Genomic DNA, 18778 nt, shown 5'->3' with positions numbered 1-18778 from the left:
GTGCTAACAAACCAAAACTTTGACTGTGAATATATTGAGCATATGAGGTCATATTTAAGTGTCATTTGTGATGTTGGAATCAGGAAAATGAGCTCTTTGTTTTAGTCCTACTTTTGATGAAATATGAAGACTTTTATTTTTGAGCTTTTCTAAGGTCATCTTTGATTTTTTTAGCCATCTTTGAGCCACCTACATGAGTAAAGGACAAACAAGCAGTTGAAGAAGATTTCCAGACCATGCAAAATAAGGAATAAGTTTTGACCATGATTTGTACACTGTCAAGGATATGCCATTGGACAATTGGTCTCAACATATCTAATAAAATGACACTTAAAAATATAAATCTACATTATGAGGGTTTATTTCTCTTTAGATTTTTGGATCTGTAATTATTATTTATTACGTATGCATGAAAATTATAATTATGCAAAAAATAGAGAGAAATGAAATAAAAACTCATAAACCATCGTTGTCAGAGGATATATATTGGGAAAGCATTGTTGCAAAAAACCCAATTGAAAGGTGAAGTCAATTTGCTCTCTTTCTTTGAATAGAATATGGTTACAGGTACAAAGAGGTAAGGCCTTGGGCTTGCGAGTGACTACACTGCACAAATTCTCTCTATGTACTCTCTCTTTTTCAATCTCGGATACTCTTCTTAGATAAGGAACAAAATTCCCTCAAAATTAATGAAACCATTTTTCCTCCTATTGGCTTGGTTATAACACAGTCGAATAGCCTACTAGTGGTTAGATTTGACTCCTTCAACTCTTAACTAGAGTGACAATATGGACCCTTATAGAGTTGTCTACATCATGATCACATGGATAGTACCATTTCCATGACTAATGGAGGCTAACGTGGCATCCTTTTCAATTAGGTGGTCAAAACAGAAAGGTCAACTTTCAAGCGGAATAAATTTTTCATATGGATAACATATGTTTCTAAGTTTAGAAAATAGATAACATAAGTTTCTAAGTTTAGAACATAGATAACATAGGTTTCTAAGTTTGAGAGGATTCCTCTCAATTTCATCCAAATATATAGGAAGTGAATTATCTCTTGAAAAATCAAGATCTTTCCTTCCTTAATGTAATAAATTTATTGGGTAAGCAAAAAGAAATATCAAACTTCATAATTAAATAAATGTTTTTTTTTTTTCTAAATTGGACTTTTTTAATATGTAATTTTTTTTTATCAAAGGTACTATTAGCTTACCTTAAATCTTCACTAATATGACTATAAAAACTTAAAATCTAAATAGATAGATCCTCACTAAAAATCAAGGTATATTAACGTGTCCTAAATTCAAATTAATTTAAAAAACAACAAGAACGCAACCATGTACTCTTTTGAATATAATTTAATGTAAGATAGAATAAGGCATTGTAGTAAAGAGTTTACAGTGATTTATTTTCAACCATACAAAAGTCGATTCTTGTATGGTAAAAGTATACCTTAATTTTTATATGAAATAAACCATTTGTGTATGCAGGTTGAATTTATTTTGATAATTGATTTGGGAATATTTTGGAATCCATAAATCAAATTCTTAACGAAATTCTATTTAAATTTAGAAATATTTCAAATTTTACCATAAACGTAAAAAACACTAAAATTTGAATAGGAGGACGACCTACGGCCTCTGCAACCCATCCTAGGGTTTCTGCAACTCCTGCAACGGCAGGCCTGCCAAGCACAGTACAGCGCTAAAACAGTCATGCGGATTTGTGGTTAGCGTAAGTTGGCCATAAGCAAAAAGTAAAATGCAGCCCCCTCAGGGGGAGGGCGATGCGCCTCCCCCCAATAAGGACAGTCAAATGCAGCCGACGGAAGAAAGGGAAAAAGAAAATGAACAGAGCGGAGGTAATACGGAATGCAGCAAGCGGAAGGGCAAGGAGACAGATCAGGAAGATAGAAATAAGGCAAGTTCCTCCACATGCAAGCCAGTAGCAACTCACAGGCCAAGAGTGGAGTTCCCCAATCATCGTATCAATGCCAGAATACAGTATATGAGAGATCATGCGTTGATTGGCAAATTCATAGGAATATGGCCGACGGAGAAAGCGCTGAGAAGCTGGATAAGCGCCAAATGGAACCCAAAAGGGCATATTACTCTACACCTAGGGCCAAAGGGGTTCTTTACTGTAGTCTTCAACTGCCTGGAAGATCATAATAGGATTTTGGATGGGGGTCCCTATTTTTTCAACTCTGCAGGATTATATCTCAAAGCGTGGGTCGAAAGATTAAATCCAGACAAGGAAGACCTTAGTTGCGCTCCTGTGTGGATAAGGCTGTATTTGCTACCTTGGGAATATTGGGAAGAAAAATCTCTTCAGGAGATTGGGAACACACTTGGCGACTTTGTAAAGATTGCAGAAGAAACAAAACTATGCAGATACACGTCTTATGCTCAGATCTGTGTTTACATGGACCTCAAGCAAGGACTGCCAGACACGGTAAGTTTCTTTCATGAAGATGTTGAATGGATTCAAGTTATAGATTATGAACATGTACCATTTAGATGCAGGAAATGCCATGATATAGGGCATCTCTACAGAGACTGTCCACTGAATAAGAAACCCCCTTCTCAAGAAAGTTCAGATAACCAAACGTCCGATGGTTTTACTAAGGTAACAAATCGTAGGAGAGGGAACAAAAGACCAACAGTCAATCCCAAGGCAAATCCAGTCAACATGACAAAACCCACAACGAGCAATAGTTTTGAAGCCCTAGCTAAGACTGATACACAATATCTGGAGAAGGAACCGCAGAAGAACAAAGAATCTAATAAAGAACAATTAGGAGAAACTTCATTGCAATCAGGAGATATGGCTCTTAAGCAATCAATCCTTCAATCGCAATCCAAATCTGTATCCTGGCATTCCCAAGGAATGGAAGTTGATAACACCGAACCAAACGCCAAGTCACCAAAAGAAAGAGAGGAAACCTCTCAAGAGCCTCAAATCATGGAAGAAGATCCGGAGTCTTTAGACATAGGGGATCTGGATATCCTAGGACTGGAACAAGCATGCAAAACAGGGAATTTTGAAAAAATACCAGATCGGCAAGTGGACAACCTGGTAGAGGTCCTAAACAGGGCACAGAAGAAATACTCTCTAGGAGTCCAGATAGGAAGTCCATGGGATGGAAAATTTATCACCAAGGATAATAAGAAGAGAGGCAGAAAAACAACACTTGAGAGAACCATCAAGATAGGAGAGGTATTAGTGGAGTCAGGGAGGTATGCCAAGCTGACCAAGTACTTTAATACTGACCCCCATCCTTCTCAATGAAGCTAATATCATGGAATATAAGGGGGCTCAATGGCCCAAGGAAAGGTAGATTATTAAAAAATATGCTTATGCAAGAAAAACCAAGCATACTTTTTCTGCAGGAGACTAAATGCAACTCAACAATTTTGGCAAAAATAGCAGCGAAAGCCTGGCCAGGAGGGCTAGTAACAGCTGTTGATGCACAGGGAGCATCGGGAGGACTTGCAATACTCTGGGATGCGCGATCCATTCAACTAAACAACATACATGCTAATAAAAGTTTCATTCAGGCAACTTTTCATCTAATAGGTACTAACACCTATGGACTTATAACTAATGTCTACTTCCCTCAGGATACTACTCAAAAAGCTCAAATCCTGAATACACTGTCAGACCTCAACTCAGACAGGCCATACCCACTTTGGATTTCTGGAGGTGATTTTAATATGATAGCAAGCATGGAGGAAAAACAAGGGGGTAGAAGCAGAGCAAATAATGACGGGAACCTACTAAAAAACTTCATTCACACCAACTGGTTGGTAGATGTTCCCTCAAGCAATGGCCTCTTCACTTGGAGCAATAAGAGAGAGGGATCGCAGCAGATTGCTTCGCGTCTTGATAGATTTCTCATCTCAGACAATGCAACCCACCTGGGAGGGGAATTTATAGCGTCCATCCTACCTATCTCAGGATCAGACCACTGGCCTATCGAACTTCAATGGAACAGGCCCGGCAACAGCCTCAAGCGCCCTTTTCGATTTGAAGAATTTTGGCTAACTCATCCGGACTTTGATGAATTAGTTAGATCAACCTGGCTCAACTTCAATCCTATTGGAGGTACAAAAATGTCCAGGTTCCAGCAAAAACTCAAGCATCTTAAAGGCAAAATCAAGCGATGGAATCACAATACTTTTGGCAACATTTTTAAAGCTCAGGCTACTCTCAATCTAGAAATGAAGAGGATCCAGCAAAACATCATCACCGAAGGACGCTCGGATGAACTAACCAAGTAGGAGAAAATCATAGAATCTCGAATATTAGAGAGGGCTAAACAGGAGGAAACCCTATGGAGGCAGAAATCGAGGATTAGATGGCTAAATGATGGAGAAAAGAATACAAAATTTTTCCATAAAACTATAGTGCAGCGCAGAATGAACAATTGCATTACCCACATCAAAAATGAACAGGGGAATAGAATAGAAACTCACGAAGGCATTGAAGAGGAATTTCCCAGGTACTTTAAGAAAGCACACCAAGAACCCAGTATAGACAGAATGCCGGCTATAAATAAGCTCCTAAAGGATATCCCAAAGATAATAATAGAGGAACATAATAGTCTCCTCCTCAAGCCCATCAACTTACAGGAAGTTGAAGAAGCTGCACAACACTTGAAGGAGGGGAAAGCGTCAGGCTCGGATGGTTTCACATCAAACTTTTTTCATAAGTTTTGGGACCTTATAAAAGCTAAGTTATGGCAAGTAGTGGAGGAATCCCGTGCACTACGATGGATGTATCCAGGGCTAAATGCCACATTCATTGCCTTAATTCCAAAGGTGGAAGAATCCAACACTCCAGATAAGTATAGACCGATTGCCCTGTGTAATATCATCTATAAAATCATATCAAAAGTCATAGCTACCAGACTAAAGCCGTTGCTCCCTCTTATTATCTCGCCCGAGCAGTCTGGGTATGTAGAAGGCCAGAAAATAACGGATGGGATTATTTTAACTCATGAGATAATCCATTATTTGAAGCAGACAAAAAAGCCAGGTATGCTGCTTAAGCTAGATCTATCTAAAGCTTTTGATAGTATCAGTTGGGTTTATATTCAAAAAATTCTTACTGCCTTTGGTTTTGCCCCGTCATGGGTTAGATGGATTTTTAATATTTTTTCTTCAGCTTTTTTCTCCATTCTTATCAATGGTATCCCCTCAAAATGTACCGTCCCTCCAGGGGTATCAGGCAAGGAGACCCCTTGTCACCCTTTCTTTTGTTATTATGGCAGAAGGACTTGGTAGAAGTCTTACCTCAGCCAGGCTTTCTCAGCATCTAAAAGGCCTTTCATTCAACAACTCCCCATCTTACTCCCACCAGCAATTTGTGGACGACAATATGCTTTTTGGTTATCCCTCGGTGCAAGAAGCTCGCCTCCTCAAATCCCTCCTTTCGAACTTCTCTGATGCATCTGGTGCCCTTATTAATCAAGTCAAATCCCAAATTTTTTTCTTTAACACCCCTGTTCCCACCCAAAAAGCTATAGGCCGAATTCTGGGATTCACTACTGCTTCCCTGCCCTCCAAATACCTCGGTGCCCCTTTAATTGCCTCAGCTCTCAAACACTCTTCTTGGAAACAACTGCTGGAAAAACTGGAGGCTCGACTCTCCCTATGGACTCACCGAGCCCTTAATATGGCTAGCAGACTTGTTCTTATCAAGGCTGTCCTTCATTCCATGCCCTTGTATCTCTTCTCCATCCTTGCAGCACCAAAATGGGTACTCAAAGAAATTAAGAATCTCCAGCGCAACTTCTTATGGGGAAGCTCAGGCCACAATCGAAAATGGGCTCTAGTTAAATGGGATAAGGTATGTCTTCCAAAGAAAGCAGGGGGTATTGGGCTAAGAGATCCTGAGCACAGCAATAGGACAATGGGAGCTAAAGTCTGGTGGAGATGGCTAGCCCATCCTAATACCCCCTGGGCCTCCCTCTGGACAGCTAAGTATGCAAGCAACTGTCCTATGGAAGAGAGAATACGAATGACGGAGTTAAGCACGGGATCGGTAATCTGGAATTCGGCTATTCAACATAGAAATCTCATACAAAAGCATAGTTTTTGGGAAGTCAAGAGTGGGTCCACGGCTCGATTTTGGGAAGACTCCTGGCAGCAATTTCCAAAAATAAGAGATGTACTCCAGAATCATCCAATATCAGAGCAGGATATCAATCAGTTAGCCAAGGTCAGTCAGTTCTGGAACCCATCTACAACACAAGAACATAGACAATGGAAGAGTGCAAATCAAATTCTAATGCACAGCTCTGAACAAACTCAGCAGTATCTTTCTACAGAATTACAAAAGAGGCAAATCACTATCTCAGAAGAACCGGACATTCTAAGATGGGGCTATGAAGAGAAAGGAACATTCACCACAAAGGAAGCGTATAAGATAATAGTCCAAGATCAGCTAATCAAAGACACTTTATGGGACAAAATTTGGCACTCTTCCATCTGGCTGAAGGTTTCCACTTTTTTATGGCTCCTATGTCACAATAAAATTCTAACTTGGGATAATCTTCGGAAAAGAAGCTTCTCGGGCCCATCCATATGTCTCAACTGTATACAAGAGGAGGAAACAACTATACATCTTATGCAGACCTGTCAAATTGGACGAAAGCTGTGGTAGAAGGTTGCCTTCCGTTGCCAAAAAGAAGGCAGAGTGCAAGGAGATCTAAAAGCCACTATTCGCAACTAGAGTCAAAAGCTATATCAAAGCAATCTCCTCAACACTCTATGGTAGCTTATACCTGGCTTACTGATGTGGAACATCTGGAAAGAGCGAAATAGAAGAGTTTTCAAGGATCAAACTATGCCCTTAGAGCAGATCTGGACCAAATTTCATCAGAATATCATGGAGTCTCTATCAATTAGAGAACGGTACTCAGAAGATCTTCCCTCATCACCGCAGGAAAAAACAGTGTGGGATAATTGGAGGATCCAGATAAATCAGCAGACAATCATAAAAAAAAATCCCACCATGCAGGAAAAGGAATCAAGTAAATGGACACCGCCGCCCAATAACATGTTCCAACTTAATTTCGATGGGGCCTCAAAAGGAAATCCAGGGAAAGCAGGGTATGGGGGAGTCTTCAGGGATCAAAATGGCAATCCTCAGCTTATTTTTATGGGCTCAAAAGGTTGGGACACCAATAACTCAGCAGAATTGGAGGGATTATGGAGAGGTCTCACACTGGCTCAAGAAAGAAGATTTTTTCCGCTCATTATAGAGGGGGATTCGCAAATTATAATTAGAATGATTACAAATCTAATGCATGGATCCCCCATTCACAAAGTTAGTAACAGTTGGAGGATGGCCCAAAGGCTTGAGCTAATAAACAGATGGCTTTCTCAGCATCAAGCAATCTCCTTCAGACACACCAGAAGGGAAGGAAACAAGCTTGCTAACTTTCTTGCCAATCTCGGAGTGGAAACTGGGGTAGGATACTTTGAAGGAACAATCTCCAGTATAGCCTCCGCGGACCAACTCTCTAAGTTCCAGGAAATTGTAATACAGGATAAACCTCAGAAGAAGGATACACACTTGGATGCGGGTGGCATTCAAAGTCATTAATGGGAAGCCGCACAATGCAGACAGCTGGCCTGGCAGATGGCTGGCGGATGGCCCTCAAGACATGCGCCTCGGGCTGGCAAATTGGTTTAAGGGCAGGCGAAATTAATTCGGCACAGTCTGGAATGATGGTCTTGCAGTCAAGCATTAATGCGCGCCTGGTTCATGTGCAAACAGGTCAGTTAATTTGTATGGATCCGTTCATTGCTCATGCCTTAGTTACTGGTTCTATTTATCGTGGAGCAGAACTTCTCCCGCACTCCTGCCTGGTCTATCGAATTTGGAAGCTCGCCTGGGCTTGGAAACTCATTGGGCTCCTCTGCGCTCAAACTTTAATCTGCTTGCTTTGCCTCAATCCCTCTCTCAGTCCATCTATACTCCTGAGCATGCCTCGTCGCCGAGGTATCCCGCGCAGAGGCAGCAACACCGGAAACAGAGGCCGCCCCTCTCGTCCTGCTCCACAGAATGTCATCCCCATAGCCTCAGCCTCCCCTTCTTCTCCGCCCCTGGGTCAAGCTGGGTCTCTCCCGCATAATTCCTTTCAGACCTCCAGGTTTACTTTTCACAGCAGGCTCAACAGGCCTGTATTGACAGCAAGCATCACCATTATTCTCGCGGAGGAGGAGAATAATCATGTCAGCTCGGCTCCAACCACTTCCTCCCACTCTCAGGAAGACAATGTTCTGCAAGGGGACATGGCAGGGGTGGTATTCCATGCGGACAATATGCAGGAGGACACCCTTGTTTCTAAAGTGCCTCAGCAGCCCGTCGATCTGACTTAGAGCGAAATTTTGGCCTGTGGGCCGTCTCAGCGTGCAGGTGCATTCTTAATCTGGTGACCACTCCTGAAGGTGGCGCAGAAGGACATGATGACAGTGGCTTCGTCACCTGGGTAGCCTCTTCCAGCCAGGTGGAGAGGGACACGCCTGACTCGCCACAGCATGCAGACTAAAGCTGACTCCTCACTGACGGGTGGCCTTCTTGCCTATGTGCTGTGCAATTTTGATTTCGTGTCTTTGTTTCTGAGTTTATGTGTCTATGTCTGGTTCATGATCTTGTTACAGGGCGTGGCAACAACCAATATGTGCTCTGTTTTTTGTTATAACTATGACTATGCTGGGTACTTTTGTGCTTTTTTGGTCAATGGGGGGCATGACGGTATGAGTCCTGGTAAAATCTTTCAGTGTGTCAGGGCCCAAATACAAAATTTTGAAGTCTGTACTGTGAATTTGGCAGAACGCCTGAACTGTAATATCTCTGAGTTTCTGGTTGAGGAATGGCCTCGGCCTCCTCTGAGGTCTTGACCTCACTGTACATATCTTTTTTCCTTTTTTAATAGAATTAGTATTTACGAAGAAAAAAAAACACTAAAATGGCAACTAGCCTGCCCATACCTAGGTGAGTGCGGACACAAAACAACGAATAACTAGAATAACACTTAAAAAATCACTACATAACGTTATTCACATTGAAGTATTGGATTGGCTGCAGATTTGGGTTTCAGTGTCATTGAATTAGTCCCAAGGCATTCTTATGACCACACTGATGGTGGTGAAGCTGATCAGCACTTTGTAAAAGAGCAGTAGCATCCACATATCTAAAGGGTCTCAGCATCAACAAATATAAGTCAGGGGATTCACATATGTGCAAGGTGATGTCATCCATAATTTCTGGAAGGTGTTCTCATCCATAGATATATATCACTGGATAGTGAAAACATTTAGTGAAGAAATTTTATTTTAAAATTAGGTAATTGAAACTTTGAAAGGATATGTACAAAACTAATACTAACAAAGCAATATTAGTTGAGACAACGTTTTTTTTATATATAATTGTAATTTTCTATTTTAAAATACGCAATCTTGCTTAAAAAAAATATTATGAATTCCACAATTCCGGTAAACCTAGTCGAAATTTAAAATATGCTTAAAAAATTAAAAAGCAACAAAGGTTACCATTTTCATTTATGATGAGACAAGCTCGGCAATGTAATCCTTCAAGGGGGTAAGAAGTAGCTGTACATCGGCAATGTGATCCGGCAAGGGGGTAACAAGTAGCTGTGCAACGATATGCATGAAATTGTATTGATCGCTTTTTCCATTTAATTTTAATTTGATCTCCTCAATATAATTATAATCAGATCTCCTATAGTATCAGATATGCATTGAACGTTTGGAGTTAGTATTCATGGATCAGTTTTAACTAACTGATGGTTCATATCAACAATTTGTTAATGTCATATCATTTGGAATGGGCGTTGTTTAATGAGGCGAGGAGGAATTATTCGGATTGTTTAAAGTGGTTTAAATTTAGGTAAAAAATTCTAACAAATTTTGTAATAGTGTCGTTTGAATTATATTTTAGTGTTTGAATTATATTTTAGTGTTTGAATTATGTTTTTATAACAGAAATAAGTTCAGTAATATCAAAAAAAGACTTTTGGAATACTTACAATCTATAATCGGAATTTACAAAAATCTCAACTAAATTTTTTATAATTTTCAAGGGAAAAAAACGCTCTACCGCAGCTTTGGAATTCTTTAAGTGTTTCGTAACCATTAAATGAATTCTTGTACTTTGAAAAATTACTTTTAGCAAGTTAAATCACTTTTAAACACACAGAAATTTAACTGTGCATCTTCTTTTATAACCAGAGAAATTCAACTCGGCATCTTCTACAGAGGTTTATGTTTTATCAGTAAGTAGTAATTGAGTTAGCTCAGCATCTTCGATAGAGGTTTAAATTTGATCCGTAAATAGGTGGAGTAATGGTGAAGTTAAATTCGGCATCTTGCGTTGAATCATGTCATTTAAATCCAACCTAGTGGATGTGGGCCAACTGGGACTGGAATCTTTTCCCTTCCTCCGTGGATGAATCGAAGGCTGATCGACCCAGAAAAACAAGAAAATGTTCCACGAAACTGAACTTTCAGATCGTACAGCTTGGACTGGCGAGAATATGAATTGAATATTCATAATTGGCCACCTTCGTTCGTTGAATGTGGCTTTGAAATCGACTTTTGTGGACATGTCCAGGCGCAATGAATTAACGTACGTGCTATGCATTTTCACGAAATAATTGAGTCATCATGACGCAGAGGAGTGAGTGAAGGGTAATGGTATTTAAGAAACCCATTATTCACCTTCTTATTCATTCATCAATGACGATATAATTTCACTGCAAGTTCTCAACGGCCGGAGTTCCTCAATCACTTCGTCGCATTAGTGAACGAATGGATAAACGCTGATGTGTTTGGGGGAACTCTGGGCGTCTTTGAACTGTCAAACTGCTTCGGCTGCTTCTACTAATGGCACTGCTGCATAGATCGCTTTCATGCGTATTTTGTTCTACTTGTATTCCTTGTATTACTTTTCTTTGTCTTGTAATTAACAGCGCATTGCAGCAGATATATTATTCGTTTTGTTTGTGGGGCATTCTGATGGATAATATATAAATTATTACCTGTTTCGTGTTTTGGCTGTCATAATTACTCCGTAAGGTCTTTATTATCTGTACTGCACCCACTATCGCTTCGAACCTGGAGAAGCTCCATAGGTGAAGGTTTCCCCTAGGATTTTTCTTCTATACACCGTCCATTTTTTGGTGTCGATCGACAGCCTACCTCGTTTGATTTCGTTGACTATTTCTGCTCATTCGCCGTTCTGTTTTTTGGGGGATATTTGTGTGAATTTATGAGAAAATTATTTTTATTTGTTCGGAAATCGAGTGGATCCGGGATCGAAATAAGTATGCCGTATGCGAGATAAGGAAATGAGAGAACGGGGAGAACGAATTGCATTCAATTTGTACGATCTACGCGTAGAAAAAAACAAACCGCGGGTAATGAGAGCACAAAGAAAATCTGTACGATCTATGCGTTGAATGCGCCTTGAGATTTCAAGGTAAGAAGGGAATCAGATTGTGGTTTGAACTTTGGACTATTGTCTGAAGCTTCGGGCTGCTTCGGGCCATTGATGTTGTGTATATATATCACAACTACCGGCAAAACCTTCATTTACCCTTTTGTTTATCGGAATCGTTGTATAAAATTATTTTGAGCTGATTAAAGTGGATGGGAAGAGCTAGGTAGACTAACAATTGTCCCAAAAGGTAGAAAGAGAGGCCGATAGGATTATTAAATTGGAATTGTTGAATTTTTTAGAAGAGTTAATTGGTTTGTGGAAAACCTTGTTTTCTTCGAATTGATCATTGTGCAATTACTTTTCTTTAGATGTTTTGTTTATATCTATATTACAAGGAACACATTGAATGTCTTATTTCATTTTAGAGTAAGTTAAATACCCAAAATCAAAAAACCTCTATAAATGGCCAAGCATATACAAAGAATACATCTCCTTCATATGCAATACCAAATTCATCTTTTCTTTTCTCCGAGTAAAATTTCAAAAGCATGAACACATGCCATTTCATATGCACAATAAACCCAACTTCTAAAATTTCAATGCTTGGATGCTACGATTGTTGATGCATAGGAAAGCCTATCGGCCTAAACATAATCATCGCACATATTCGACATATATAAACATAATCATCGTACATACTCAACATACATACTTATTGCTAACTGAAATCTATTCAAACAAAAACCCAAACCACATATGGTTTGCTCATTATTATAAACATCCACTTCCCTAGCGGACGTTAATGCCTTTGTGATTTTATGAACTTGGTGGTCCACTAACGTATTTGTTCGTTGAGTTTTTCGGTCCCGAAGATTTGGCACAAAATCGAACACTCTGCAGTCCTGTTCAATGTTGTTGATCTTTCTTCGAAAAGACGAAGCATACGTGGAGGCAGACAAGGGTTGGAACAACCTTCTTGTGAAACTTTTATGCAAAACTTTATTAGGACAGCATAATGTATAGCCTATTGTCTGTTCAAGATTTTCACTGTTTAGATATTGGAAACCGTAATCGAGCTAGAGAAGTTCCATTGCAATTGTAAGAACGTGAAGTCAAATACAAGATGCTAAACTTTAAATGACATTATTGCAATTGTAAGAACGTGAAGTCAAATACGCTAAACTTTAAATGACATTATTTTTTGGAAGGACTCATTGTATTTACTTTACCTTTTATGTAAATGACAGAATGCCTCAATCAAAGAGCTGACATAATGCCTCGATCAAAGAACTGAGATGCGTATTATAAAGAAATGATTTAGTTTGTTATTTTAATTTTCCAACGCTAAATGTTCACAATGTGAACAGCTGAACATCTTAACAGAATTGAACTTGTCCTCGGTGTCAATGTTTAGATAAGGTCTTCAAAACGTTTAACATGCAGTTATAACACAAATGAATTAGGCTATTTATAAAATACTTTCGAAATGCAAACACTTACACACTTTGCTTAGCTTTGCCTTGTTTTCTTTACCACTGTGTAGGAGGCTAAATAGGATTTCAAGGTTAACGGTTGAAGCCAACTGCTTTAGATATTTGGATATTTTATCACATTTTTATCAGCTCAGATGGAGTGAAATGGATATGAACTTTAATAACTACTAGATTTAAATGAAGGTTATTTATATCTTGATAAAAGGTTACCATATGTTGTTTTTACAGCAAACACGGATGGAGATACTACTGCTTTGTGGTACAACTTTGAATCCAGGTGGCCATCTATTTCCCTTCATCAACTTTGCCTAAACCAGATTGCAAATAGCAACAATAAACTATGTTGGAAGTCTCGGTGTCTGCTCCATCAAATAAAATTACGGATGGCAAGAAACAAGAAGAGAAAATATAATATATAATTTATTGGTAAGAATTACGAGTATCTATCGCCAGGCATGACAAGCGTTGTCATCTGATAGAACTCTGTCAAACTCAAACCATGCTTTACATAATTGTTTCCGAAGGATGGAAAATGAAGTTGGGAAGGCCACAGATTTGATCGATCGCTGGCTAACGCCACAACATGGCCTCATTTTTCTCCTCTGCAAGCCCAGCCTCTCCAGGCAAATCAGAAAGAAATGCTTAATACTAATACTAATCAGTGCTTGCCAAAAGCCAGGGAAGAAGAGCAACTGGTAGACCAAAGAAACGATTAACTCTGAGGCCAAGAGTGATATAAAAGAATGAGAAAAAGCAGTAAAAATATCTTCAAGAGTGACATAAAAGAATGGGAAAAAGCAGTAAAAAATAGCTTGCCATGTGCATATTTGGAAAAAACAATCACACTTCAAATCAATCATTGAAAGTTTCTCACTTAATCGAATGAAAGAGGATAAAAGTGTTGACAATTGTTGATGCACAAAAAAAGCTTATGGTCCTAATTATATTCCGGACCCATGGATGTAATATCATTCACCTTTAATCTCAGAATGGTGTCATGCACATTACTGGATTTCTATATATATATATATATATATCCACTTTATAAATACATAAAGTAATTTAATGTTTCCGGAGCCATGGATGTAATATCATTCGCCTTTAATCTGAGGATGGTGTCATGCACGTTACTAGATTTCTAATTATATGTAAATATATCCACTTTATAGATACATAAAGTAATTTAATGTAAACATTTGTTATTCTTATTGCTTAGTGCTTTTTACTTCTTAATATAAAGAAAATGCATATATTTTTTTATGTTTTAATTTATTGTGAAAGGAAAAAATGTGACTAAATATTTTAGGTTTTCTTTCTTTCATTAATTAATTATATATATATATATATAAATAATATTATAATGTAATGGAAATAAAATATTTAGGTAATGAGCGAGTCTAAATATGCTATGAGCATACTCTTTTTTCTTAGTTTCCCTTTCATGAAACAAAAACTCTATGAGCATACTCTTTTTTCTTAGTTTCCCTTTCATGAAACAAAAACACATTATATGAAAGGATCAAATAATTCTAGATTATAAGTTTTTTCTCAACTTTTTTAAATCTGAAAAGTCTTTTACCTAAGGAAACTTGATCTATCTCTCTATAATACTTATAAAGTCCAAATAAATTTTAATTACGACATTTTAATGAAAATTTACAACATTTTAATGATGTATTACTCAATAAATAAAAAATATGTAATATCTTTTATCATAATCACAATAAAATTAACATATAACAATAATATAAATGCATCTTAATTCTAAATCTATAATATATATATCTAAAATTTATTTATATATCATTCCATTTATAAAAAATATTCAAAATTAAAATAAATCTTTTTAAAAACATTAAATATTAAAATAATACAACAAATTAACATAAAGTTAATATATATAGACTTACAATGCATCTAAACTTAATCAAAGTATCAAACTATACTTAGTGGCATCATCACTATCTCTGTAGCATTTGGATTGCCCACGATCAACCTCACTTCCGAATCCCCTTCATGAATGTTGGATGACCCAACGTCAATCTCCGTTAACCTTAAAGCGAATGGCATCAAACTGGTCACCGGATTCAGCCCAGGCTAATTCTATTAATATAATGTACATTTACCTTTAAATTTGTAAATATCAGTGGTCATATGTACGCTAATTAATCAATGGTAAAGCAATAATAGTGTGGCAACGTAATAATATGTATGCTAATTAATAAATGGTAAAGCAATAATAATATGCATGTTAATTAATTAAATGCTTATTAATTGGTTTGTTGAGGATCCAATATTTAGATTGGTAGGTTTATATATTTTAAGTAAAGCAATAATAGTGTGGCAGATAAAATGTGAATAGAATTGAAAAAGAAGGAGATGTAACTCACAGGTGAGGCCTGCACCTGGAGACTACACTCAGAACAGAGAGATCACTCTCGTACACTCTATTATTCATGAATGAAAGATTACATCATTTAAGTACAACACTAGAAATTAGGAAGTTGCAACCAAACCCCTAAACTCTAGGAACTAATCCTAAACTAGGGAGATACGTTACAACTATGTAACCATTTTCTCCATTAATACAAAATAATATAATTATTTTCAACTCCCCCCCTTAATGGATAAAGGGTTGTCCTGGACTCCTAGCATCTTTCTAAACAATTCAAACTTCACACGTTCAAGAGGCTTTGTAAAAATATCAGCCATATTGTCACAAGTTTTACAATATTCAAAAGAATTTTCTTTTGACTGTATTTTCTCTCTGAAAAATGGAACTGAGTGTCTATGTGTTTGGTGTTTTTGTGAAACACTGGATTGTATGCCAAATTATTGGTGCTCTGGTTGTCGCTTTTGATGGAAGTGGAATTCTTCTGTTCTTTTCCTGCACAATTGAGAAGCCTTCTCAACCAGATCGCTTCACACGTCGCTGCACACAATGCTTGATACTCAGCTTCACACGAAGACAAAGCTATAGTACTCTGCTTCTTGCTGCTCCATGCTATGACCCCGAATCCTATGCTGAATGCGTAACCTGTGATAGACCTTCGATCATCCAAGTTACCTGCCTAGTTTGAATCTGAAAAACCTGCTAGAATAACATCAGATGCGTCAGTGTATAAAATACCATAGTTAACAGTACCACAAAGATATCTCAACACACTTTTTGCTGCTACCCAGTGACTTTCAAGCGGTTTTGACATGAATTGGCTCAACACACTAACAGAGTATGCTAAGTTAGGTCTGGTTGTTGTAAGATATGTCAAGCTGCCAACCAGCTGGCTGTACATTGTAGCATCAACCTCTTTAGTTCCATCGTCACTGCTCAACTTCAGATTCTGCTGCAAAGGTGTGGCTGATGATCTACACTGATCCATACCAAACTTTTCTAACAGATTTCTGGCATACTTCCCTTGGGTAAGAAAAGTTTGCCCAGTATCTCTGCATACTTCTAATCCCAGACAGTAATGAAGACTTCCAAGATCTTTCATCTCAAAAACTTGTGCCATAAGCCTTTTGATTCCTCTGATTAAATCATCTGCATCTCTTGTTATAATCATGTCATCTACATATAAAGAAATTACAATAATCTGCCCCTGCTTATTGTACTTGGTATACAAATTTGGGTCATTCAAACTTCTATGAAAGTCATACTCTAAAAAGAAAGAATCAACCTTTTCATACCAAGACCTGGGTGCTTGTTTTAAACCATATAAAGCCTTTTTCAATCTGCAAACAAGATGTTCCTGCCCTTGTTTTACAAACCCTTCTGGCTGTACTAAGCAAATTTCCTCTTTTAACTCACTATTTAAAAATGCAGATTTGACATCAAGCTGGTGTAGCTACCAATTATATTTAGTAGCTAAACCAATAAGCATTCTGATTGTATTTAACTTTGCTACAGGTGCAAAAGTATCATCAAAATCTATACCTTCCTGCTGTGAATATCCTTTTGCAACCAACGTAGCCTTTAATTTCTCTATACTTCCATCTGCATTCATTTTTGGTTTAAACAACCATTTACATCCTATGGGTGTTTTATTCTTAGGCAGTTCAACTAAATCCCAAGTGTCATTTCCAAGAATTGATTCCATCTCTTCATTCATTACAGCTCTCCAATCCTTAAATTGACTAGCTTCTTTGTAATTAGTGGGCTCTACAATGTTCAAAACAGTTGACATCAAAGCATAGTCTCTCAATTTTAATGGTTTTTGAGTCTTCCTACCAGATCACCTTGGTAGGGGACTTACCTCAAATTTGTTTTCTTCAGCTCTAAATGGGCTTGCTTTATCACCTTCTTCTTGTTCTTCTTTTTACTCTTCTTTCTGCTCCTGCTCTCTTTCATCCTCGCTATTTTCATCCATCAACAGGAATGTGCCAATCATCACCAATGTCATCTTTCCCTTCCTATACCTGTTCATGAAACACTACATCCCTACTTGCAAATATCTTATGAGTCTCAGGATTGAACAATTTATATGCTTTAAATTCTGTGCCATAACCAACAAAGATGCATTTCACGGCTTTAGGATCTAATTTCTTCCTATCAGCTTTGGGTATATGGGCAAATGCTTTTGACCCAAATACTCTTAGATGATTTACTGCTGGTTTGAATCCATATAAAGCTTCAAAAGGAATTTTGAAGCTAAGATATCTGGTAGGACGTCTTTTCTTCAAATATACAGCAGTATTAATAGCCTCTGCCCAAAAACTATTAGATAGATCCTTACCTTGTAACATGCTCCTTGTGCACTCCACTAACGTTCTGTTTTGCATTCTGCAACTCCATTCTGCTGTGGTGTGTGTGGCACTGTAAACTGCTGAACAATCCCGTGAGATTTGCAGAATTTCATGAATTCCCCTAGCTTGTATTCTCCCCCTTGATCGGATCGGAGAATTTTTATACTCTTACCAAATTGTTTTTCCACCAAGGTTTTAAATTCTCTAAAGCACTGGAAAGTCTGACTTTTCTTACTCAGAAAATAAACCCATGAGTATCTAGTGTAGTCATCAGTAAATAGCAAAAAATAATACGCTCCACCTAGCGACCTTGTCTGCATAGGTCCGCATATATCAGTGTGCACTAGTTCTAAAATATCTGTTTCCTTCCTCCTATCATGCACAGGAAACTGTTCTCTATGCATTTTACCTAAGGCACAACCATCACAATTTAACTGAATATTACAAAAGATAGGGAGCCCCTCAACCATACCTTTTCTTTGTAATAGCATGAGGTCCTGCAAATTCAAGTGACCGAATCTTTGATGCCAGAGTTGTTCGGTTGTCGATCCTCCTACAACCATGGCTCGCTTTGATATACTCTTCACATCTAGTCTATATAGGCTTCCAACACGCACGCCTGTTGCAACTATTTCTTCCATGCAATCCTTTATCACACAATGAGTCTTGAAGAACTCGACTTGCATATCTTGATCAGTTATCATGGATATTGATATCAGATTTTTCTTAATTGGAGGTACATATAAAACATTTTGAAGATGACTAATTTTTCCATTTGGTAACTTGACTGGAATAACCACATAACCTTTAATCTCGTATCCACTATCATCTCCTAAATAGATTTTTGATCCGTATGTACTTTCTTCAAGACGATCAAAAAATTCCTTTTTACCTATCATGTGAGAGGATGCTCCGGAATCAACATACCATATATCATCCTCATCAGATGCTGAAAGGGCATGGTCGACTATGAACAGTCGAAATTCATGACTGAAATCTTTATCTTCTTCAACATATTCTTCAATAAAGTATCCTCTGTGCTTTGCCCACTTCCTCTTTGCA

At 37.9% G+C, this 18778-nt stretch overlaps 1 protein-coding gene across 1 annotated transcript; it reads left to right on the top strand.

Annotated features, from left to right (window-relative positions):
- Positions 1-1766: 1766 nt before the first annotated feature.
- On the top strand, positions 1767-4288 carry LOC149162628 (uncharacterized). The gene is made up of 3 exons (XM_089435245.1): positions 1767-2459; positions 2634-3224; positions 3398-4288. Exons 1-3 carry the CDS (start codon positions 1767-1769, stop codon positions 4286-4288), a joined length of 2175 nt encoding a protein of 724 aa, XP_089291371.1.
- The last annotated feature ends 14490 nt before the right edge of the window (positions 4289-18778 follow it).

Source organism: Pinus tabuliformis, chromosome 5_2 (genome assembly GCF_031772625.1).
Source record: "Pinus tabuliformis cultivar Carrire ecotype Pingquan chromosome 5_2, CPIR1, whole genome shotgun sequence".
Taxonomy (NCBI): Eukaryota; Viridiplantae; Streptophyta; class Pinopsida; order Pinales; family Pinaceae; genus Pinus; species Pinus tabuliformis.
Note: the sequence above shows the minus strand (reverse complement) of the source record. Positions and strands in the feature narration are given on the sequence as shown.

Coding starts and splice junctions, on each gene's coding strand:
- LOC149162628 (XM_089435245.1), top strand. CDS start 1,767: ATGCAGCCCCCTCAGGGGGAGGGCGATGCGCCTCCCCCCAATAAGGAC. Junction 2,460..2,633: donor AGCAAGGACTGCCAGACACG/GTAAGTTTCTTT, acceptor GGTTTTACTAAG/GTAACAAATCGTAGGAGAGG. Junction 3,225..3,397: donor GAACCATCAAGATAGGAGAG/GTATTAGTGGAG, acceptor CTTTTTCTGCAG/GAGACTAAATGCAACTCAAC.